The following is a 25,781-nucleotide window of genomic DNA, read 5'->3' as shown; positions in this document are numbered from 1 at the left end:
CGAATGTTGCCGGCGCATTACACAGTCCAAACGGCATCACTTTGAACTGCCAAAGTCCTTGTCCCGTAGTAAATGCCGTCTTTTCTCGGTCATCAGGATGGATTTCTACCTGCCAATACCCACTCTTTAAATCAAGTGTTGAGAACCACTTGCTTCCAGAAAGAGTGTCTAGAATGTCATCAATTCTAGGAAGAGGGTAACTGTCTTTCTTCGTAACCTCATTCAACCGGCGATAGTCAACGCAAAATCTTGTTGAGCCGTCTTTCTTTCTGACGAGAACGATGGGAGATGCCCATGGACTCGCTGAAGGCTCGATGACATCGCCTTCTTCCATATCTTTTAACAGTTTTCGTACCTCTTCCTGTTTAGCAAACGGTAGACGTCTTGGATGTTGCTTGATCGGGGGATGATCGCCGGTATCTATTCTTTGTTGTGTCAAACTAGTTCGACCCACGTCAGAAGACGAGCGGGAGAAAACAACTTGAAGATCTTTAATGACGCGATCGGCAGCATTTTTCTCTTTATCGTTTAATTGTGCATTCTGCAATAACTCCGATGTAATGCTCTCTGAGGACACGGATTCTGGGATGTTACTCTTTTTTTCAACGCTGGTTACTGGAGTACATGTTGCAACCACTTCACCTTTCTTAATAACTCTATACTTTTCCGTTACATTGGCGACTCTCACCGGGATAACCGTTCTAGATAGGTCGACGAGTATTGCGAAAGGTGGTTCTAATTCTAAATGAAGTGAAATATTTCAACAATCTACAAAAATAATCATTTTATTTACAAAGCAACTTTCGTTGCATCGAAGGTTCACTGCTAACTACCTACGTCGCAAATTGAAAACTAACATTCCTTTTCAGAAGCGAAGCGCCCTCTAACGGCGATACATAAATCATTTGGGGGATTTTTCCACACTCCCCAGCTGATAATTTCTGCAAAAATTATCACTATTTGAGCATACAAACAATAAAATATAGGAAAGCAACTTACATATCAAATACATTCAACTGATGTAAATATAAACTGCAAAAGGAAATTCTATAAAATAAACAAATATAGTTAACTGCATCAACTCAAATGTTACTCAATACATAAATATTAATTCAAATTACAAACAGTAAATTATTAGTAATAACTAAACTAATTATCTAAAATTAATGTTAGTGAATATGAAATACAAGAAGTAAAATTAAAAGGTTACAAATTTAGTTCATTTTCAGTCTGATAGTTCAAGGGGGTATATCAATTGTACAGGTCTCTTAAGGTCCCCTTTTTTAGTTTTTACCACACATGATCGCACAAGACCATCACGTCCTTTGAAGACTTGAATTACTCGACCTAAATCCCAGAGGAACTTAGATTTAGTTGTTCCTTCAAGTAAAACTATATCACCAATTTTAAGATTTTTCTTGGCTTCTGGTGTACTGAAGAAGTGAGCATTTCTTAACTCAAGGAGATACTGATTTTTCCATTTTTTCCAGAACTGTTTTATAAGTGTTGTATGATATTCTTTTCGTTTTATTAGACTCTTTCTTGTTGGAGAGTTATTCAGGATCTCAGCAAAGTTGTATGGATATTCATCCTTATGTCCGATCAATAGAAAATCAGCCGGTGCAAGCGGTTCAGGTTCATGTAAATCGTTGTAAACGTAGGTCAAAGGATGTCTATTCACAATATTTTCGACCTCTGTCAACACAGTCATAAATTCTTCAAAATTCAATTGAGCTCTGCCTAATATCTTTTTCAACGGTTCCTTTATGGTTTTCATAAGGCGTTCATAAAAAGCTCCCCACCATGGAGCAAGCTCGACGATAAATTTCCAAGTCAGGCCTTCATTTGCTAGAAAATTTTGAAAGTCTGTACCTTTAATTATGCTGTAAAAATACTGTAAACCTTTGGCAGCATATTTGAAAGTTTTCGCGTTATCTGAATAAAAGGTGCGACAGTTTCCTCTTCTCGAAATGAAACGTCTGAGAGCCAAAATGAATTTGTTTGCAGACATGTTGGAAATGAGTTCTAGATGTAACGCTCGTGTAACAGCGCACGTAAACAATACGATGTATGATTTCTGAATGTCGTTTCCAGACCTGATGTAAACTGGACCTGTGAAATCCACGCCTGTAACATAGAAAGGTGGAGTTTCAACAATTCGATCTTTAGGTAACTGAGCTGTCATTTGTTTCGCTGGTTTTACTGCGTATTTCCGACAAATTAAACAGTTCCCTAAGACTTTCTTTACCAACTGACGGCCTTTAGGAATCCAAAATTTCTGTCTTAGTTTGGCTAAAGTTGCTGCAACTCCCGCATGCAACTTTTTACAATTAATTCAGTAAATTTGGAATCTTTAGGAAGAACTGGATGCTTCTCGTCAACTGTATATTCGGTTTCTTCTAATCTTCCCTTAATTCGAAGAATTTTATTTTCATCAAGAAACGGTGCCAAGCTGAATATATCAGAGCTTGGAGAAATTGACTTGTTAGATTGAAGAGCCTTAATTTCAGGTGTGAAGAAATCCATCTGGGCTTTACGAACACAAAAAATTTCAGTGTCCTGAATTTCAAAAGCACTTAGTGTTCCACTATTAGCAGGCAGTTTTCTTGCCTTAGTAACGAAACGTCTAACCCATGCCATAATTCTGAGATATTTCAGCACATTACTGAATTTTGTTATATCCAATAGTTGATCATCTCTTTTCACAACAACGTCATAAACAGATATCTTACTACGGAGTTCTAGTTGCTTATCGTTTCCCACGTCAAACTTCGGTTGAACTGGCCAGTCTATACGTTTGTTTTGCAACCATTCTGGTCCAAACCACCAAAGTGAACAATTTCTTAAATTAGCAACAGTAGTTCCTCGTGATATGAGGTCGGATGGGTTATCTTTCCCACGGCAATAATGCCAATTATTGCTTTCAGTTAGTTTCTGAATTTCATAAACTCTGTTTTTGATGAAAGATTTAAATCTTTCGGGAGATCCCTAAATCCAAAAATATGTTATTTGAGAATCAGTCCAGTGGAAGGGGATTACTTCGTATTTTAAAGATTTTGCTATTTTATCACTCAATCTAGCGGATAAAAGTGCACCCAAAAGCTCCAATCTAGGAAGTGTAAGGGACTTCAGAGGAGCAACTCTACTTTTGGAAGCAACAAAAACTGTTTGAAAAGTTCCATTGTTCAAAACTATTCTCAGATATACCACGCATCCATAAGCTTTCAAACTAGCATCAGAAAAGCTATGGAGTTCTATTTGTTTCACATCTGCATATAATATTCCTCCTAAATAGTAGCGGGGAATTCTGAGGTGGTTCAGTTCTTCAATTTCTTCGTACCAGGCTTTCCATTTATAACTAAGATCAGGTGGCAGTTCATCGTCCCAATCAATTTTGGCAGACCAGATTTCCTGAATCAGACACTTTATTCTTATAGTGAAAGGGCCATAAAATCCGACAGGGTCAAAAATACGGCCTGCGGTCTGCAATAGAAAACGTTTTGAGTTGATTGACGAGGAAATGAAATTTGTCAAGTGCTGAGTGTCAAAATAAAAATTATCATTATCCGTATCCCAATTAATTCCTAACACTTTGATCGGGACAACTTCAGGAGATTCTTGCATCGAAAATTCTTTGCGATGCCAAATATCTTTGAGTTCTTTGGAATTAGTATGCCACTTATGTAGTGACATGCTATCTTCATTAAAAATGTTCACAATTTCTAAACTTATTTTCAGGGCTTGTTCTAAATTTTGTTGACCACCAATAATGTCATCAACATACAGGCAGTTCTTTAAGAGTTCTACTGTTTCAGGATATATTTCTGAATATTTTTTAAGGTGATGCTTAATAGTAGCAGCTAGAAGAAAGGGACTAGATTTTACTCCAAACAAAACTCTTGTAAATCTAAAGGTTTTCAAACTTTCATTGTTATCATTAGGATCATCTTTCCAAAAGAATCGTGTAACGTCCCTGTCTTCTTCATTTAACTCTATCTGTAAGAATGCTTGTGTAATGTCCGCTGTAAAGGCTATCGAATTTTGTCTAAATTTTATCAATAAATCAAAAATATCAGGATATAGGTTCGGACCAGTATATAAACAGTCATTTAGAGAGAGTGTTTTTGGTTTATGGGCTGAAGCATCATAAACTATTCTTAGTTTGCTTGTTGCTCTATCATTTCTGATGACTGCTCTATGAGGTAAATAAAATAGGGTTTTATCATTTTGATTGTCTTCTTGAACTGGTTCAATAATATGTTTTAACTCGTAATCCTTTAAAACCTCTGTGTATTGAACAAACAAAGAGTTATCAATTTTAAATTTGTTACTCAATTTCTTAAATCTTTCAAGTGCTATATCCCTATTATCTTCCATTAAATGTTTTGAATTCGGTTTCCAAGGTAATTTTACTTGGTATCTGCAGTTCTTATACCTGATATCACATTCGAAAGATTTCATAATTTCTAAATCAACAGTTTTGTCGTTTTGAGTATCACTTTCCAAACCCAAGTTTTCTAGCTTCCAAAACTGTTGTAACTGATCTGATATCAAGTTTTCATTTACAATTACTTTCATAGTTAATAATTCACTATGATCATTATTTACTTTACCCTGCAAACACCACCCAAATAAAGATTCTGTGGCTACTACATTTCTTGAAATTCTTTTAATTTTACCAGTAATTATAGAATAGTAGAAATCTACCCCTATGAGAATATCAATTTTGTCACTTTTTCTACAACAATCTGCTAATTGTAGATTTTGTAAAATTTTATTTTTCTTAGCAAAGTTAAAATCTGGAGGAGAGATAACAGTATTGGATATATTTTCGGTTTCAAGAAGCTCAATATATATATTAAGATTAGGATCGTTTACATTTTCTAGTTTTGCTCTAACAACATTAAAGGTTTTTTCTAACGCACTTTTATCACCAAAGGAATAAACAGAAAGTGATTCTTTTCTAACAATCGGAAGTTCCATTTTAGTAGATACATCTTTAGTTATGAAAGATCTCATTGAGCCATTATCAAAAAGAATTCTGACATTTTCAGATTTATCATTATTTCGGATCAATGCAGAAGCCGTTTGTAATAATATTTTATTAGATCTATTTTCATCGGAATTATATGACGAAACAGCGGAAATAACGCTCGAATCCGACGTTTTCTTTTTAGGTTTTTCATTATCTTTTTTCTGATGGAATGAATAACAAATGGCTTTCGAGTGTTTATTAAAGCAGAAGGCACAGTTTATTTTTTGTTTACAATTTTGGATCCGGTGAAACCGACCTAAACATAAAAAACACCGCGATTCACTTTTTAAGATTTCCTTTTTCTTTTCTACACTTAAAATTTCGCAATCCGCAGATTTATGATTTGTGTTCCCGCAGAACAGACACTGCGATTCGGATGACGCCGCTAATAACTCAACTGTAGACGGCTTGCTCGTTATGGTTGGAGAATGTTTATGTTTGAAGGGCAAATGCTTTTCCAATCGCGAATATTTTTCTCTAGAATTATAATTAACAGAAGCCGCGCGTTCTCTACTGAATACTTCGTTCCTCAAAAAGGCTAACAAACCTTTTAAATCCCAATTTTCGTCTTTAATTTTTCGGCTATAATCAAGAACGAATTCATTAGGAAGTAATTTCAAAATTAAAGGCGTTAAGAGATTTCCGTAGGTATCAGTCTATTTTTAATGCTTCAAGATTTCTTATCTGTACTTCGGCGTGATCTAGAAGTTTTCTTAATCCGTTTATATCATTAGGATTTTTAACAGGTGAAGTACTTACGAGTTGTCCTAAATGCGAATTAATTAAGATGTTCTTTTGACCAAATCTGGAACGTAAAAAGTTCAAGAGCAGCTTCGTAATTATTTTCGATGAGAGCGAAACCAGAAATAGCTTTGGCGGCTGAGCCACCAAGAAAGCTTTTTAAGTAAATTAATTTTTCTATTTTTGATAAATTCGGATTTTTATCAATCGCATTTTCGAACTGACCTATGAATTCTAACCAATCCGAAGAATCACCATAAAATTTAGAGATCGTTAATTTTGGAAGACGAGTGAATTTGTTACTTTCGTTTTGGGATTCTGTAACGGTTTCATTAGAAATGTCTCTATTTGCATTGTCCGAATTTTCCAACTTATTCAACTCCTTCAATTTTTTCTTTCCTCTAAACTGCCACACTTGAATTTTCTCTTCGTATTCCAAAGCGGATGAGATTTCAAGTTCAAATTCGTCTTCTTCGACTTTTAATTCTCGTTCTATTTCAGCGTCTAAATTGCTCAAGGATTTTGATTTTTCGTTTAACTGGTCTAAAATTTCTTCTAATACATTTACATTTATACTACTATCATCTTTATTTAGTTCGGTTTCAATTTTCTTTAATATCTTGGACACTCCGGTCCTCAATACCTTTCGTTTCGATTTCAGTTTAGCAATAAGATCTTCCATATTATATAAAAATAGAAAATACAGGCTTACCTTGGCTGTCTTCGCATAAAATGATATCCAAAATTAAAAAACACAAACTTCTAAATTGGCCAAAGGTTCTCGGCACCGATGCGCCATATTGCGAAAGGTGGTTCTAATTCTAAATGAAGTGAAATATTTCAACAATCTACAAAAATAATCATTTTATTTACAAAGCAACTTTCGTTGCATCGAAGGTTCACTGCTAACTAACTACGTCGCAAACTAAAAACTAACATTCCTTTTCAGAAGCGAAGCGCCCTCTAACGGCGATACATAAATCATTTGGGGGATTTTTCCACAACGAGTGTTGAGGCTACTAATACTCCTTTTGGAATGTTACAGTTATTGGGATATTCTATCATGCCGTAGCGGAAATTTCTATTTTCGGCTATGGATCCAGGAAGTAAAATTTCTGTTCTTGCCGGTATTGTAATATAGTCTTGTGCTATGATTTTATGGACAGATTTAACTTCTTCATCATTAACGAGAAATAACGCTATGTCCTCAGATGTAGAATGCAATTCGTTATTTTTAAAATCCAAGGAAAATTTGTATTTCCTTAGAAAGTCCAATCCGAGTATGCAAGAATCAGTGATCTCTGCTACATATGCCGTGTGATGGTAAGCGGCACTTCCAAACGTGATGTTAACATTTAATTTTCCGTCGATGTCGATCTTCTCACCGGACACAGTCTGGAGGGTAACGCAGGGCGGCGTCCAGATAAGTTTGTTTCCTAGTTGTTGAGCCAAATCTTTTCGGATGATGGTGACGTTGGCTCCTGTATCTATAGTCATATTGCACGGATCTCCATTAATATGTCCTATTATGTAAAAGTCCATTACTGCCACCTCTCACTGCAGAAATCTGAAGCGCTTTAAACGGGGGATTTTCATTATCTGGCAACCTCCGCCCTGCGAGATGGCCACTAATTAGCTTCCCTGCTGCTTGTTAGAAGCGGTCTTAACATCAGTACCCTGGGGTGTTTTGCAGTTTCGTCGTATGTGTCCTTCAGCACCGCAGTTCCAGCACTTAACGGTCGGTTTCTTCTCACCAATATTCCGTCTCAAGGCGTTCAGTTGTCTAGTTAAATCGTCAAGTTGAGCGGTGACTTGATCCCCTGGCTCCTGGACTTGAGCAGCTCTGACTGGGTGGCGGTCTCGACGAGTGGCTTGCTGGGCTGCCTCAAATTTCATGGCGTACACTAGAGCACATTTAAATCTTTTACATCCGCCATTCGTAGAGCTTTCTGTATTTCAGTATCTCGGATGCCGTCGATAAAGTATTGCAAGGACCGGATTTCCCTTGTTTCTGTCGGGCATTCCGAAAAGGCGAGATGGGACAGCCTTTCAACATCCGCGGCGAGCTCCTGAAGTGTTTCGGTAGGCTTCTGTTGACGAGATTTTAATTGGAGCCTGCTGTAGTCTTTTAAACACTTCTCCCCAAAGCGCAACTCCAAGGCGCCGGACAGAGCTTCGAAATCTAACCTTTTGTTTTCGGGAAGAGACTGAAGGATATCCGCTGTGTCGGCTCTTAGAGAAGCGGCGAGATGACAGGCCTTAGCTTGGGAATCCCATCCATTCGCATCCGCCACGATAGAAAATTGTGTCTTATACACCTGCCAGGAGGTCTTTCCATCATATGTGGATAGCTTCAGAGGTGGACGAGCAGGCATTGGTAAGAATTTAAAATCATCACTCCTGCTCCCTGCCGACGCTACGAATTTCTTTAAAGTATCCATTTCTTTGGCAACTACAGAAACTCTCTCATCAATTTGTTGTTCGATTTGGTGTTGGACGGCATCAACTCTTCCTTCAATTCGTTCCTCCACAGCAGAAACTCTCCCTTCTATATGTTCTTTTACAGAAGAAACTCTTTCTTCTATTTCTTCTTTCACCGAAGAAACTCTTTCTTCAATATGTCCAACTTTATTTTCAACTGCGTCAATTCTGCCTTCCATAGCTTCAAATTTATTTTCTATTATGCAAGTAATTTCTCTTTTCATTTCTTCTTGACCAGCTTGAACGGCTTTCATTTCGTCCTTAACGGATTCCTGGCCCAATTTCATTTCTGCTTTAACGGATCTAATCTCTGCTTTAACAGAGTCTTTCATCTCTTCTTTAAATGATGCTTGGCCAGCTTCCATCTTTTCTTGGAATGCAGCAAAAGCACTAATGAGCTGTCTCGATTGTTCTCAATTGAATATATTCCTCTGACGATGTAGGAGCATCCGGACGGCGGCCAAACAATACATCACAATGCAGACGAAGGTCACGACCGAAGAGAATCTGTGATGGAGAATAGCCGGTAGTCTCGTGGACAGCACTGCGGTAAGGCAGTAAAAAGAGTGGTAATTTCTTGTCCCAGTCCTGTTGGTTTCTGGAAACCACTAATGAGAGGTTATTGAGGATGGTTCGATTGAACCTCTCTACCATGCCGTCCGACTGGGGATCCAATGGCGTCGTTTGAGTTTTGTCAATGCCAAGTAGTTTGCTTAGTTCTTTGATTACTGCCGAGGCAAAATTCCTTCCCTGATCGGAATGTAACTGAAGAGGCACTCCGAACCTGGAAATCCAGTGCTGTATCATTACCTCAGCTACTGTGACTGCCTCTTGATCAGGAATAGGATAAGCTTCAGGCCACTTGGTGAAGTAATCAATGACAACGAGTATGTATTTGTTGCCATCAGCAGTTCGTGGCAGAGGTCCCAGGATGTCAAAGGCGATACGTTCAAAAGGCGCACCTACGTTGTAACGTTGTAGTCTGCCTCGGCTGCGTTTCCTCGGTCCTTTCCGACCTGCACAGGCATCGCAAGATCGGCACCACTTTTGCACGTCATTCTTTGCATTATTCCAGTAAAAGCGCTCACGAACTCTCTGTAAGGTCTTCATAATTCCAAAGTGACCTCCTGTAGGGCTGTTATGTAGTTCTTTGAGGATATCAGGAATCCGGGATCTTGGAAGTATGAGTTGCCATCGGAACGTCTTCCCATCATCCGACTCGAATTTCCGGTATAAGACGCCGTTTCGAATGTGAAGTGAATCCCAGAGTGCCCAGTATTGTTTTGTTGTAGGACTACAGATAGAAATGTCCTGCCATGTAGGTTTTCTGTTTGATGACTCTATTAAATCAAGTATGGGTTTAATGTTGCGGTCTTCCAGCTGGTCTTTCCTGACTTCACCATCACTCCACGGGTCTCGATCAGCCGATGTTGATGTAATTTGTCTTGCGACCGGAGTCAGCAACTCGTATTTCGCTTCCACCCTGGAACAATATCGGCAGCTTTCTTGGCAAGGTCTTCTAGACAGGGCGTCGGCGTTTCCTTGTGATGATCCCTTACGATGACGGATAGTGATGTCATATTCTTGGAGTCTCTGTATACACCTGGCTATTTGACCCTCAGGATTTTTGAAATTTAAAAACCAGGCCAATGAGGCATGGTCCGTGCGGAGGAGGAATTTTCTCCCGTATAGATAATGACGGAAATGTTCTACAGCTTTGAGTATGGCGAGCAACTCTTTCCTTGTGACTCAGTAATTCCTCTCCGGTTTAGACAGGCACTTGCTCCAGTAAGCTACTACACGTTCTTGGCCGTCTATTTCTTGGGACAAAACAGCTTGGGAATCCCATCCATTCGCATCCGCCACGATAGAAAATTGTGTCCTATACACCTGCCAGGAGGTCTTCCCATCATATGTGGATAGCTTCAGAGGTGGACGAGCAGGCATTGGTAAGAATTTAAAATCATCACTCCTGCTCCCTGCCGACGCTACGAATTTCTTTAAAGTATCCATTTCTTTGGCAACTGCAGAAACTCTCTCATCAATTTGTTGTTCGATTTGGTGTTGGACGGCATCAACTCTTCCTTCAATTCGTTCCTCCACAGCAGAAACTCTCCCTTCTATATGTTCTTTTACAGAAGAAACTCTTTCTTCTATTTCTTCTTTCACCGAAGAAACTCTTTCTTCAATATGTCCAACTTTATTTTCAACTGCGTCAATTCTGCCTTCCATAGCTTCAAATTTATTTTCTATTATGCAAGTAATTTCTCTTTTCATTTCTTCTTGACCAGCTTGAACGGCTTTCATTTCGTCCTTAACGGATTCCTGGCCCAATTTCATTTCTGCTTTAACGGATCTAATCTCTGCTTTAACAGAGTCTTTCATCTCTTCTTTAAATGATGCTTGGCCAGCTTCCATCTTTTCTTGGAATGCAGCAAAAGCACTAATGAGCTGTCTCAATTATTCTTCCATCGCTCTTGTTATTGGCTTTCAAATCCCACTTCTGACACCAAAAATTGTTGCGTGCGTACGGGTTCGTTATGAAATGAATGCACAAGTCCGATGAAAAATGAACAAAAATTTATTATTATCACAACAAAAATGCTTAAATTTTCTCAAATTATCATGCAGTATTACAATATCTCACAGTAGTTTTATTTTAACTACTCAAATGTCCAATAGAACGTAATTCAAAACAGCTAAAGAACGCTAATCCGCGAATTCGCTACAATCAACAACAGTAGTTTTCTAAACAACAACAAACTAAGTAACTACTAAAAACTGAGATGTTTTCCTCCTTTTATAAGATTTTAAAATCACGCGCTAGAATTTTCCAGTACTTTCTCGAAATCAAAAAGAGATATTTATTTATTTAATGCACGCGCTCTTGTATTTTCAATTTGCCGGCTTAGCTTTCTTTTAATATTCGTCACGCGCTGCACTGCGCGAGAAATAAAACCATTTAATTTATAATTGAACTAACATTAGCTTTTTAAATACCAAATTCGTAACATTATTGTAACAGCTGGCTATCGTGTCATTTCTGTTGTAATTTTATTGTGCTTAATTGTTCATTAAAATCTTAAGAAAATTATTCGATTGTCTGCATTCCATTTTTTCTATATTAGTTTTTGCTTCACAGTATTATTAATGAGGCTGTAATGATTTTAAATCGACATGTCAATTTATTTTCATTTTCTTACCTACATGTACATATTTTTGAACTTCTGCAAGGTTTTTTGCAAGAACTCTGCTTTGAAGAATTTAATCAGATTCGCTGCTATTACAATATTCTTTGCTTCCGATTTTAGACTTTATTTTATTTTATTTTATTTATTTCTTGAAATTTAGTCTTTTTATTCCTCCCCCCTCCTTTAGGCGTAGAAGCTTTATTTCTGCACTTGTAGTTCTTATTTTCTCGCGGGGTTTTGGAAAAGCTTCTAAATTCTATTGGTCCTCTAGTTGTAAAAAAAATTGCATAAAAAATTTACGAATTGATTGTATTTCATTGGAATATTGTATGTATAACTGAGAAGTTTTTGAAATGATAATTTAAATGGCAACTCTTTCATAGACCAGTATGAAACGGGTATTAAGACTTTGTGTCGGCGATTGAAACTTCAGTTGTTTTCTTCAGAAATTTATTTTTTCTTCCATAAATAATTTAAATAGATGTATGTATCTCATCTTTGTTAATTTATGACTTAAATCTGTTATTTAATTTTTTAAATAATGATTAACTGCATTAAATAACACTTTTATGCAAGAATTGAAAGTGAAACTACTGAAGGGAATGTGTGGCATTATATATATATATGTATATCCATAGCGATTTTAATCATCTCCTTCGCAAGTTGTTAAAATTTGCTCGGTAATTTTTTTTATTTTTCAGATCTAGTTGGTAGTTAGTGTTATGAAATGAGCTGAACTGCTGTGTAACTTCAAAATAGGAGGTACCTATTGCCTTTGACTTATTCATATTAGTTTTTGAAAAAATTATGTTTAGTTTCATTAATGTTGTAAATGATGGTTAACTGTTTAAATTTCGTTTTAATTCAAAGCAAGCAATTAATTTTTATTTTTGTGCAACAGGTGAAACTAAAACCAAACATGAAATCTGTGGCATATATACATATAATGCCACAGATCGCAGTGGTTTTAATTAGTTGCTTCTCAAGTTGTTTCAATCCCTCCCTAATTTTAGGCTTTTTGAAACAAAATTAATTAATAAATCAAGTTTTAAAAAAGGAAGTTATCGATTTAAAAAATATTTCTAGTACAGATTATTCAATAAAAATAATTCAGATGATTTAGATTGCTGCAAAAAAACCTGACATACTGTATACATCATAGTAATTCAGAAACTGTTTCAAAACTGAACTTATTGTAGGGATAAAGCTGTAAAATAAAACTTCAATGGATATGATGTAATAAAGTACAACTTAGAAATACTGATTTTGGCTAAGAAACCTAGAAGGCGTAACTCAGTTGAAAGGTTTTTCTGTAGTTTTAATGATGTTTTCAATGAATATGTATATCGTTTTGAAGAACAGCAAATTTAATTTCTGGGAATTGATTCAAAAGCAATGTGTTTTGATGTTATCATCTATAAGACTAATTTACTATCACAAAAATGAGAGAACTGCAAGTAATTTCGTGCCAGAGCAATATCTAAGAAAGGAATATATTGTGATGAAGAAATGAGAAAAAGTTCCAGTGAAATGAAATCAAAATTTGAGCTTTGGAAAGACAGGAAAACAATATATTTATGCTGTATCAGCTATAGATTTATATATCCTTAAAAAAATATGTTATAATTAATATTTGAATAAAATGTGGAATTGTCAGAAAGAAAATGACTGAAGAAGAATTGTTATTAAGTGCAGTTAAACCTCATAAGCTCACCCAGCATGTAGTTCTAAATTTTTGAAATCTTAACTTAAAGTATGCCATTTAAATATTTCAAGTTATCATATATAGTATCAGGTCTGAAATAACAGTTTTACTTATATGGTCACTCCAGTTTACAAGCTTAAGACTCATGTTTAGAATTTTACAATTTCCAGGAAACTAACTTCCTGCAAGTGAAACTTTTGTTATCTTATTGTTAGTTGTTGTTTTCCCCCTCCAAGTTTTTCTGTACCACCAACTTGATCTTTTTGTCTGGAAAACAAAGACAGTGAGAGATTGTGTGATAAAAAAAATAAAGCACGGTTGCAAAAGGATTCTAAAGCCTATATCAGAGAAACAATTTCCTACAACATCCTGCTAATCTAAACATTTCCCACAATCATGTATTACTAGGTCCTGTTATCCATCTGGAGGAAAATACTGCTTCAGATTCATTGATTTGTGTACAACTTAGCACTAAAAGCAACTTTTTCAAAGTTTTGATTAAATATTCAAACTAGTTGTGGAAGAACACATTTCTGTCTTAAATGGTTTTAAATATAACATAATGCATACTGAATGAATATAAATTTCAGTTCCAGTTTTCATGTAGTAAATTTGAATGACTAAAAAAGTTCCAAGATTTGAGTTCTGGAATTTGAAATCTCTTAGAAGATCCATAGAATGAGGAATTTGCACATCCTATCCTTGGGAAAACTAAAATTTAAATGATAATCCAGGTCATATTCTAATGAATGAATTATGTTATTTAAGATAAACTCTTCAGTTATCAGGACCTAATTCAGAAATATATGTATGTATGCATTTGTGTGTGTATGTGCCAGGGCTGTGGCGTCGGGAAACTCCGGACTCCTGGAATTTTAATGACTCCGACTCGACTCCCTTATATATATGTAAACATATACACATGGGTTACAGCTTATGTTTTTAATATAAAAGAAGTAACAGATGCTACAGAAAAAAAAATGATGGCATAGCAAATTATTTATATTAATTAGCATTTATAATGAAATGGAAAAAATGGCATTGGTTATTTCTAAAAAAAAGTATAGCTTCGATAAAATTTACTTTGTTAGAGGGCCATAGATCCGATTTGATAAACTTCAGAGCTGAGAAGAGTCTTTCCACACTAACTTGAGTAGGAGGAAGAGCTGTTACTGTAAGGACTAGTTTTTTTTAACTTTTCAGGATAGATTTTTATAAGTTCTAAAAGAGGTGTCTTGCAAGTGCAATCATATTTCTCTACTTCTTTAAAGGCAGTGTAGAAATCTTGTTTGTATTTTTTCATTTTTATATCTAAAGGCTCTTGTTTTTTATTTTCATTGCTTTGCCTTAACCTTTTCAATATTATCCAAAAATATTTCTCAAAATCTAATTCATCAGTGGAAAAGGATAATAGAGACTCAATTGCAATGTCTGCAGTTTGACTGTCCTGATTCGAATTCTCCAATTATTCTGAGAATAATTTCCTTCTTAATGAAAGTTCATAGATAACTTTCTTTGCCTTTTTAATTTGTTCATCAAAGAGATTTCGGTGTTTCGGATCTCCATATATTGAACCCAGCAAGATCTCATTGTCTAGCAAACTAGTTTCTCTTTTTATCATTGAAGAAATGATTCCTTCTGCAATAAACCCTTCATTTCAGAAAGAACAAGCATCCCATTCTCACCTCTTATCAATTCTTCAGATTGCAGCTTTTTTGTGGCTATATACAGTATATAAAGAAGAGTTTCCAATTCTGCTCTTTTTGTTAGTGAAACGTTAGGGTTATCTACATCTCCTGAAAAAAGTTCTTAATTCTAGAAATCTCTTTAATATCAAATATGTATTTCTTGATTCTATTGCTTGATCAATAATTGCTCTTTTTCCTGCTCACTTCCTAAGACTGGCATCAATTGTAGGAGTTCTTGCTGCTATTGCTGCTTACCTAAATTTACCAGTGAGATTTGTAACTAAATGAATTGGTTTAATCACTAATGGCAAATATCACATCCATCCTCCTTCCTTATATTTATTTCTTAATAGGTCATTAAAATAGAAAATAACTATTTATTATTGTATGCAGTCCATAAATAAAAATGACAACTCAGTTTGTCATTATTTTTTTCAATTCATTTTAATTTCATTTTAAATTCAGACTGTCTGACGAAAACTGGAGTCGGAGTCAACCTGTTTTTAGCAACTCCAGCTCCGACTCCTTTTACCTCAAAATCTGCCTGATTCCGACTCCACAGCCCTGGTATGTGTATATATGTGTTTGTACATACACACACTCAGAGGTGCATACATACATACATACATATATGAACACATCCATCCAAATATATATGCATACATTCATGTATTTCTGTCCAAGTCGGACAAAACTTTAAGCTATTAGTACGAATTGAAATAATTCTTGCATTTAAACTTGTATTTCAAATTAAGATTTAACTTCAATACTGTATGTTGTCATCAGTAAAGTCTGCTTGGCTAGGTTTGCTCCGGTGAAACAGAAAAGTACTGATTTTCTAATGGATTATTTGTGTTAATTTTTAATCGCAATGAAAATAACGTAAACTTGGACTTCAAACAACTAATTTTTTATTTGAAATCTTTGTGACACTGTATTTGCAACAAATGCATAATTAAAATGCATGGGCTGCGTAAAATTGCTTCATGGGCTGCGATTTTGCGAACATTGAGTTAGAGCATTAAATACGAATTATTTTAAATAGAAGAGTTTATTGTATTATTTTAAGACACATAGATAAAGAAAGTAATTAGTATTTTCTATTTACAGCAGTCTGTGGAATAGCGGTAACAAATTTATTTAGCTATGTCTGTCCTAGTAGCTACTTTACAGCATTCCACCGAGAAGAACTGTTTCATTAAAGTGCCAAAAACTTGGCTGTCTCATAATGTATGTATATTTATGCTGTTTATTTCATTGCCAAATTTCTTTTATTTTCTTATTTTAAATGTGCCTAATTAAATGTAACATGAAATAATTTATTTTTTAAGTCTACCAAAGAATTAGCATATTGTTATAAATATTTGTGAATATTTAAATCCTTTTTAGTTCTGTTTTCCTCTATTGGTGCAGCACAATAGTGCCTAACTTTTAACTTGACTTGTGCCAATTTAGCGTTTAAAAGTTTTTGTTAGCCACAATTATATATTTCGTTTTTAATATTCTAGTCATAAACAGATATTATAAATAAATTATAAAAATATGTAGTATAATATGTTAAAGAAAAATATAATTATGTACTCTTTATGTTACTGATTATTAAAAATTCAATAAGATACAAACTAACCCTCTGACCCACAAGGTTATATATATATATATATGGGGCTCAGAATATTTTTTTGTGATGCCAGTAAGAATGTGTATATACTTATATTGTAAAATATGTCTCAGAAATTAAGGCAATATATTAAAAGTACGTAAATGCAGGTATAAAGTACCAGGGGCTTTTTGACATTACAATCAAGAAATAATTCTTTCTCATGCTAGTTTTGAAAAATTTGTGGTTTTTTGGCGTAAACTAGGGCCGGCCAGAGGCTTAAATACAAGAAAAGCATATTTTAATGGTGAAACTTGACACTGTACATCTTCTGTGAGTTTATTATACTTTGGTACATATAGTTTTATGGCTAAATTCTTCAAGTCATTCGGAAGTTTGTTGTTTGTTATCCTGGATCTAAACTTTGATTTTAAGAAGTTCATTATTAAAAACCCACTTTTACAGTGGTAAGCATGCCCTATGAATCTCTAGTGGTCCTTCTCGCTTTATAATAAGATATGCAAAGAAAAAAATTTTCCAACTGTCTGGTGCAGGGCCTTTGTAATCCCTATTGCAAACCCGGCAAGGATCCCAAAAATCTTTTAAATTACTGCCCCATCGCGCGCACTAACTGCCTTTGCAAGATTATGGAACAAATTATAAATAACTGTCTCAACTACTGTCTGGAGACTAATCATTGCCTATCGCCTTACCAAAATGGTTTCCGTAAGGGAAGATCTTCACTTGACAATGCCCTATTTTTAGAAACTGCAGTACGCAATACATTTGTGAAAAGAAATAACGTGGTTTCAATCTTTTTTTGACATGGAAAATCATACGATAGAACTTGGCGGCATGGAACTCTTCATGACCTTTACAGCACTGAGTTGCGAGGTAATTTACCCATCTTCATTCAAAACTTTCTGAAGGACCGCACTTTCCAAGTTAAGATTGGTTCTCAAGTATTTGTACAACAAGAAGGTGTACCCCAAGGTTCAGTGCTCGGTGTTACTCTTTTCAGCCTAAAAATTAATTCCATTTTAAAAGAATTTCCTCCCACAGTTCATGTTTCCCTATATGTTGATCTGTTGTCACGGTCAAGATATGACATACTTTGAGAGACAACTACAAATTGCTCTAAACAAAATCATAAAGTGGTCAACAATAATGGTTTTAAATTTACTAGCTAGAAGATTGTCTGCGTGCATTTCTATCGCAAAAGAAATCTACATCCTGGTTCAGAGCTGCATCTTGTGACGGCTCTTTGATCCGCGTTGAGTCAGAAGCAAAAGCTCTCAACACATTCAAAGTCCTGGCCAATACTTCATAAGGAGCAGAACGTTGTTCTATGGTCCACATTTATAGAGCTTTAATTCCAAACTTGACTATGGCTGTGTTATCTATGGATCAGCAAGACCTTCTGTGCTACTGAAATTAGATCCAGTCCACCACTAAGCGCTACGGATTTGCTGTGGAGCTTTCAGAACATCTCCAGTCCAAAGTTTATGTGTCATCTATTTTGAACCATCTCTGGAATTCATATGCAAGCAGCTGTCCATTGATCTTCATTATAAAGTAATGCCACAAGCCGAACATCGTGTCCGACTCATGACATCTGATCAGTACTGGTGTATCTACCAAGCACATCCTTCATGAATCCCACTTTTTGATCTTTGCATTCACTCACTGATTGAAGAATTCAACCTAAAAGATCTGCATTGAAAAACCTTTAACTTTTTCGGTATTGCCCCCTGGCAAGAAGTGAATATTTACCTACTAACATTTTTGGGGAACTTAAGAAGATCAGTACCAATGATGCTCAATATCAACAAATTTTCCTAGAGCATAAAAGCAGTCATTATACTTATAAAGCAATTTTTACTGGTGGCTCAAAGAATCATGATCATGCCGGGGCAGCTTTTGTTATAAGGAAATCGAGAGTAGTAAACTTCATAAGGCTGCATCTGTCTTTTCTGCAGAAATGTTTCCCATTTTGAATTCCTTAATTTGTTTCTCTAAGCAGAATAGCAGAAAGTTCATCATCTACTCTGACTCTCTGAGTACACTTGAATCAATAAATACAAATACTAGCCACCCTTTGGTCTTAGAAATTTTAAAGGCACACCTTCGTTTGGGAAACGCATTCTATTACGTACTGCTGGGTGCTTGGACATGCTGGCATCAAAGGCAATGAACTCGCCGATGTCGCAGCACAGTGTGCTAATATTACCTCTGAAAATGTCCCTCTTACAGACATACTGAATTACATCAGTACAAAGATCTTGTCCAGGTGGAAGAGCTCTGGGAATGCCAGACACTTAACAAATCAAGGCAGGTAAAACCCAATTTGGAGTATTGGGAGTCGAGAGGGAATTGAAAGGAGGGTGTACTGCTGACTCGCCTACGAATTGGTCACTGCAGATTGACACATCAGTATCTCTTGAAAAGAGATAATGAGCCTATTTATGGCACTTGCAATGTTCCTGTTTCAGTCAATCACATTTTAACCTGTTGTCCTGCTTTTAGTCAAAAATGTGAATATCATTTTAACTCTATGAATGTTAATTTATCAGATCTCATTGGAAGAAACCCTCACATACACCTCATAACATTTTTAAAAGACATCTCTTTTTACCATATGATTTGAAGTTTTTTCCTTTTATTCTGCTGTACCTTTTGCTAGAGCATTTTATAAAGTCATTTCTCCATGCCTTCATCAGCATTACAGGTTCATTTCAACAATTCATCTGATACAGTGCGTTTGTTCATTTTGGATTTTATTCACCATTCGTCTGCTGCATAATAACCTTCAAGGTTTTGTGCCATTAAAAGTCAATAAAACAACCAACCAATTAACATTGAGGAGCTAAAATTTTGAGAGCTAATTTTTTTAAAACTACTCGTACAATTTTTACAAGACTTCGCATTTTGGCATAATTTTAGTCGTAGTATCAAAATATGAAACAAAGTTGGCATGTCATTTCACAAAAAGTCCGATTTGTGTCAAAATATCTAGATTAGAACAAAACTATATATAAATCTAATACATATCCTTAGTCATGCTTTCGAGACATGAAAAACGTAAGTTGAATTTCGTCAATCGGCCCAGTAGAACAGGAGATGTAGAACTGTCCCCCCTTTTTTTCACAGTGTACATCGCATCTGTCTGATAATTCATCACATCATAAACTTAAGAAAATGCATTTTTTAATATCTATCTCCTGACATTTTGAGACATAGCTTTTATTCTAGAAGTGACACAATTTCACTCTTATGTTTAGCTTCTTGAAATAAAATCTCCAATGCAGCAAGCATTGCTTCTTTAATTATGTCGCCATCCTGTCCTGGGTTTTGGCACTGTTCTGTTATCAGGATCGAATTCAGAAATGTATGCATATGTACACATATATGTATACACACACACATACAATCATGTGCATGCATATATATGTATACACACACATACATTCAACATGCAAACACTAACACATCAATCCATCCATCCATACATACATTTCTGAATCCAGTCCTGATAACAGAAGAGTACTGAGGTTTTTTGTAAATTGCAAGCATATGTGCAACTTTAAATGATGTAATCATAGCAACTTTAATTTTATTTGTAGAGTCGGTAAATATTAATTGTTGAGCAACAATTGTACTTTTCAAGTCTTTCATTTTACATTTTCGTCGATTGCTGTTAATATTGATTCAGAAGTCAAACAACAATTAATTATTTGCTGTTAATATGTTATTTTTTACGAACTGTTGTAAAATGTCATTCTGTACTGCTTTTTGTTTTGTTTTCCAATATAAACTGTAGAACCATAAATCAAACAAATGCATTTGTTCTTAAAATTAACAAATATTTCTCTTCCTATTATAATACGAAATACAGTCAAAAGTCGTTAATTCGGACACCCATAATCCGGAATGATCTATAATCCGGACCTCAAAGCTAAAATCTTTCTGCGCATGCGCCGCATTGACGCATGCGCCGCATTGACGCATGCGCATAGGCGTTTTATTCGTGCGCCCTAGACATTTGCGACTGCGCATATGCGTCTGCGCAAGTGCAGAATACGTTTTCGCGTGCGCGTTTAATGTATAACGGACGGTATAAGCTAAAATTATCTAATTATCTATTTCAGTTAATGTTGATGATTGCGTTGTTCCTTAATCTTCGAATTGGATCCGGCTTATTATTTTTTGCAGACTGTAAGAGCAATTTTCTAAAAGTAAGCTTGAACTTTCGATTATGTCAAATAGAATTTCCGATGCTGGAGCTCCCAAAGGATCTAGAAAACGAAAGTATGTTTCGATGTCCATCAAACAAAAAACGAATTGCTACAAAAAATGGATAAAGGCATATTCTTTGTTTATCTAACTGTTCCGAAATCTGTTTATCAATTTCACGCTGCTCTGCGCGGAGGGGGGGGGGCGTTGCGGTGCGCAATGAACTGGAAGTTGATTTGTCAACACTATCATTATCTTCAGAGCAGATGTTTTTATTTTATTCGGCTTATAATTCCTTACTAAATGTAGTGTTTAATTTCGATGTACTCCGTCTTTGATATGATTTAAATCAAATTCCTCGTCATTATAAATATCATGAATACAAATCAAATAGTTTTCTGGTTGCAATTTTCTAATTTCGGCTATGCGTAAGGTATGTTTTACGCATCCGCACATTGAAAGAAATGTTTAATGAAGTAAACAAATAAATATTAGGCTTCTTTTTTGGTAAATTTTGATACCCTTTAGATCATAATTGCTCATTATTTTATAAATTACGGTTTCATATTTTTAATTTTATAATTTCTGCATGCCATCTTACCAGATTTAAACTGATGATCTATAATCCGGAAAAATCGATAATCCGGAATCGCTGAAGTCCCGACGAGTCCGGATTAAAGACTTTTGACTGTACATTTTTTTTTTCCTGGCTCATATGATGACATGATTAGGATAACTATGAAATCATTAATATCAATTAAAACTAATGATTAACATGCATAGAAGGAGCAAATATTTTTTATACTTGTATGAAGCAACAAAATCAGTTACTTCAATCATAGCTTCATAGTCATAACTTAGTCCGCAGATATAGTCATAGCTATAGTCATCCTAGGCGAGAGGGTAAAGATAGTGCTGTAAAATAGCTAGACATTTTGTGGCAAAAGTACTCATAAGGATCAGTAAAGGAAAATGCAGCCTTCAGTTATATCTGAAGTAACCTACCTTGATGTCAATGATGACCTGTAAATATTGAGAGCAATGTTGCTGTGCCAAGTCCAGTATAAAACAGCATGTTAGCTCAAAACCCCCTGAAGAAAATCTAGCTTTAACTCTTTGAAATCCAAAGCCTTCGCTAACTTGTGTCCTTAAAATACGGAACCGCCTGAAATACTTTTCCAGTTTCACAGCAGTTTCCTCCCCTCTACATCCATTAACGCAAAAATAGGTGTAAAGATTTCGAATTACGTCCTTTCTACTTTCTAACAAAGATTTCATTAGCCTTTGACCCTGTTCTTTATAAACCTGTTCTGAAGGTCTGACCAACAAGCCTCTCTGGCTTTGTTATGATCGCGACTGAGATTTTGTTTACTTCTGTTATTTTTATACGAAAGAGTAAATTGATTAAAAATAAATATAATCCTTAAATTTTTAAACAGAAATTTTATTGCTGTTTAAAATTTATGATAAAATAGCTGTAGTTTAAAGAGTAGATATTTGATCATAATTCTGCTAAGTACCAAAATATTTCTTGGTTTTTAAAAAGGGTATAAAAATGAACCCACTAAACAAAATATGTATATTATTATTATCATGTGTAATGTAAATACGAGCCAGTTTCTGTTGGAAAAATCGTGCCCATGCCTTTGCCATTCCTCAAGCAGATACCTCTTGTACTTTGCCATATACAGTAGGCTATCCTAACACCCCGTGATGAATATAATGCAGTCAAAAGTCTTTAATCCGGACGTCCATAATCCGGAATGATCTATAATTTGGACCTCAAAGCTACAAACTTTCTGCACATGCGTAAACGCATCACATGCGCATCATACCTTTATGCATGCACGTTTAATGTATAATGGACGGTATAAGCTAAGCTAAAATTATCTATTTTAGTTAATGTTGCAGATTGCGTTGTTCCTTAATCTTCTAATTGGATCCAGCTTATTATTTTTTTGCAGACTGTTAGAGCAATTTTATAAATGTAAGCTTGAACTTTTGATTATGTCAAAAAGAATTTCCGATTCTGGAGCTGCCAAAGGATCTATGAAGCGAAAGCATGTTCCGATGTCCATCAAACAAAAAGTGGAATTGCTGCAAAAATGATAAAGGCATATCATTTGTTCCTCTAACCATTCCGAAATCTGTTTATCAATTTCACACTGCTGTGTGCGGAGGGTGGGGGGAACGTAGCGGCGCGCATTGAACTGGAATTTGATCTGTCAGCACTATCCGTATCGTCAGGGCAGATGTTTTTATTTTATTCGGCTTATAATTCTTTACTAAATGTAGTGTTTCATCTTGATGTACTCCATCTTTGATATGATTTAAATCAAATTCCTCGTCATTATAAATATCACGAATACCCATAAATAGTTTTCTGGTTGCAATTTTCTAATTTCAACTATGCATAATGTATGCTTTACGCATGCGTGCATTGAAAGAAATGTTTAATAAAGTAAACAAATAAATATTAACTTTTTTTTTTTTTTTTTTTTTTTTTTTTTTGTAAATTTTGATACCATTTAGATCATAATTGCTCTTTATTTCATAAATTACGGTTTCATATTTTTAATTTTATAATTTCTGCATGCCATCTTGCCAGATTTAAACTGATGATCTATAATCCGGAAAAACCGATAACCCAGAATTGCCGATGTCCCGACGAGTCCAGATTAAAGACTTTTGATTTTGATTGTATAAGTAAATAATTTTCTTTTTTTTTAATTTTTATTTTTACAGAAATTTCTTGTTTTTTCTATTGAATGGAGAATTAGGATTTCACATCATGTACTTTCTTTGCACGTTAAGTTGGTATTTTTTAATTAAATTAATGTGTTATTTTTTCCGTTTTATTTTATTTGACTATGTTTTTCCTTTTCCAAAAATAAAGAGGATCTTTGCATTTATTGATCCGTTGTTTGATCCCATCTTTGTGAGGAATAAACCTTAGTTTATAGTTTTCTTTTATGATTTTATTTATTATATGAGTTTCAAAGCGCATTTATAAATGTCATTGTTTTTCCATGTATTCATTTATTTAGTTATATATGGGTATTATTATTTCTGCATATGTTATAGGTAAATATGTTTGTGTATATTATCACTCATATAAATCTGTAGGTTGATATATGCCTACATAAATGTGTTGCATGCATAAATGTGTCTAAGTTTATATACATATTGGGTTGATCTTTACAATATGGTAACTGGTAGTTTGGCGACATTTTGGAGGCGATAAAGGTTACTACCTGGGACTTTGGTAATAATGTTAGCAGTACTCAGTTCCGATTATGCATTATTTTGCGTGAGGGAAATGAGAGATCATGGGATATGTCATGTGATATTAATGGACGAATTACGGTTCTTTAATCGGAAAAGGGGGGAAATCGGGAAAAAATCTGGAAATTTTGTATTTGGTTTTATTCTGTGTTGTGTGAAACAGTGTTCGTGAATTTTTGGATCCCATGGCCGTAACTAAAGTGAATTCGAAATGGATATTTATGTATGTATTAATTTAATGTATGTGCTCATTTATATTTTAAGTAGTGTTTTTGAATTTAATTATATTTTAATTAAATGATAGTTATTTTGTGAATTTTATGTTTGTAGGAATTTGGTATACGTTTTAGTTGAAGTAAACGTGCATGGAAATAATTTAAATATCTGACACTAAGTATTTGTAATGGTTGTGGTATGAATTCGTTGGTGATGTGTATAATGTAATAGATGATTTAGAGGTAAAAGTTTTTGGATATTTTATTTATTTTATATGTGGAAATGTTCATATTTGGAAAGGGTAAATAATTTTTCGCGATCAGGTAATTTCATATATGTTCTTTTTACTGGGTTTAAAGATTGAGAAAATTGTCATGTATTTTCGTGAAATTTTTCTAATTTATGAGAAAAAAGCAGTGTACATGGATATAGTGAAGAGTGTGCGCAATGCCATTTTTGTGCAATTCTGGGATTTTTTTTAAGTAAAAATAAGTCGGCGTGTACATGGTTTACTGATATTTTAATTAAATGATAGTTATTTTGTGAATTTTATGTTTGTAGGAATTTGGTATACGTTTAAGTTGAAGTAAACGTGCATGGAAATAATTTAAATATTTGATACTAAGTATTTGTAATGCTTGTGGTATGAATTCGTTGGTGACGTGTATAATGTAATAGATGATTTAGAGGTAAACGTTTTTGGATATTTTATTTATTTTATATGTGGAAATGTTCATATTTGGAAAGTGTAAATACTTTTTCGCGATCAGGTAATTTCACATATGTTCGTTTTACCGGGTTTAAAGATTGAGAAAATTGTCATGTATTTTCGTGAAATTTTTGTAAATTATGAGAAAAAAGCAGTGTACATGGATATAGTGAAGAGTGTGCGCAATGCCATTTTTCTGCAATTCTGGGATGATTTTTTAAGTAAAAATAAGTCGGCGTGTACATGGTTTGTGTGTATGTGTTATTTTGAAAAACACGTAAGGAGTATGGTATTGTGCACTTTTTCCCAATTTTGCAGTGAATATTTGTCATGATTAAGCAGTTTTGTTAGATAAAATTTCTAGCATAAGTGTAATTCGGCTAGTAGATTGTTGGAAGAAGTGTTCAGTAGGTAAAAAGAAAAGAAACATGTCTTTACTTCGTGAAGACAAAATGGCGGCGGGGGAAAAAAAAAAAAATAGAGGGTTGCTGTAGGAGAGTTGGTCGCCAAATTTTCGCCAAAAAACGCCAAGTTACCATAATGTAAAGATCAACCACATATTGCTGTTCATTGCATATTTATACATGTTTTTGTGATGATGCAATAATGTTTTCACCTTTTTTTAAAATTGCGTACTGTTTTGTAATTGGAACTGGATCAGAAGAGTGTATCCATGTGTGTATGTATATGCATATATGTGTCTATGTATATATAGACATACATTTGTACATGTATATAAATATTAGGTACTTTTCCGTTTCGCCGGCGCAAATCTCGCCAAGCAGACTTTATTGGGGCCAACATACAGTATACACATAAAAAATATTAAAAAAATGTTAGTTCTAAGAATTCTTTTTTTGAAGGCATAAACATTTTAATATCGCTTAAAATTTTATAAAA

At 34.7% G+C, this 25,781-nt stretch overlaps 1 protein-coding gene across 4 annotated transcripts in view; it reads left to right on the top strand.

Moving 5' to 3' along the window:
* The first annotated feature begins 11,673 nt into the window (after positions 1-11,673).
* LOC118201789 (peroxisomal ATPase PEX1-like) overlaps positions 11,674-25,781 on the top strand; it is a 148,850-nt gene continuing 134,742 nt past the window's right edge. For 2 of the 4 annotated variants that reach the window (XM_085822234.1, XM_085822231.1), the window contains exons 1-3: positions 11,674-11,931; positions 12,150-12,210; positions 15,952-16,071. In XM_085822234.1, coding sequence (XP_085678360.1) covers positions 15,988-16,071 — 84 coding nt within the window. In that variant the 5' untranslated portion in view covers positions 11,674-11,931; positions 12,150-12,210; positions 15,952-15,987. The remainder of the gene's footprint in view (positions 11,932-12,149; positions 12,211-15,951; positions 16,072-25,781) is intronic. The other 2 variants (XM_085822235.1, XM_085822232.1) reach the window with 2 other exon arrangements.

This window comes from Stegodyphus dumicola, chromosome 8 (assembly GCF_044657685.1).
Source record: "Stegodyphus dumicola isolate Sdum_Otavi_A_Nest chromosome 8, ASM4465768v1".
Classification (NCBI taxonomy): domain Eukaryota; kingdom Metazoa; phylum Arthropoda; class Arachnida; order Araneae; family Eresidae; genus Stegodyphus; species Stegodyphus dumicola.
This window is presented reverse-complemented; position numbering and strand designations above follow the sequence as displayed.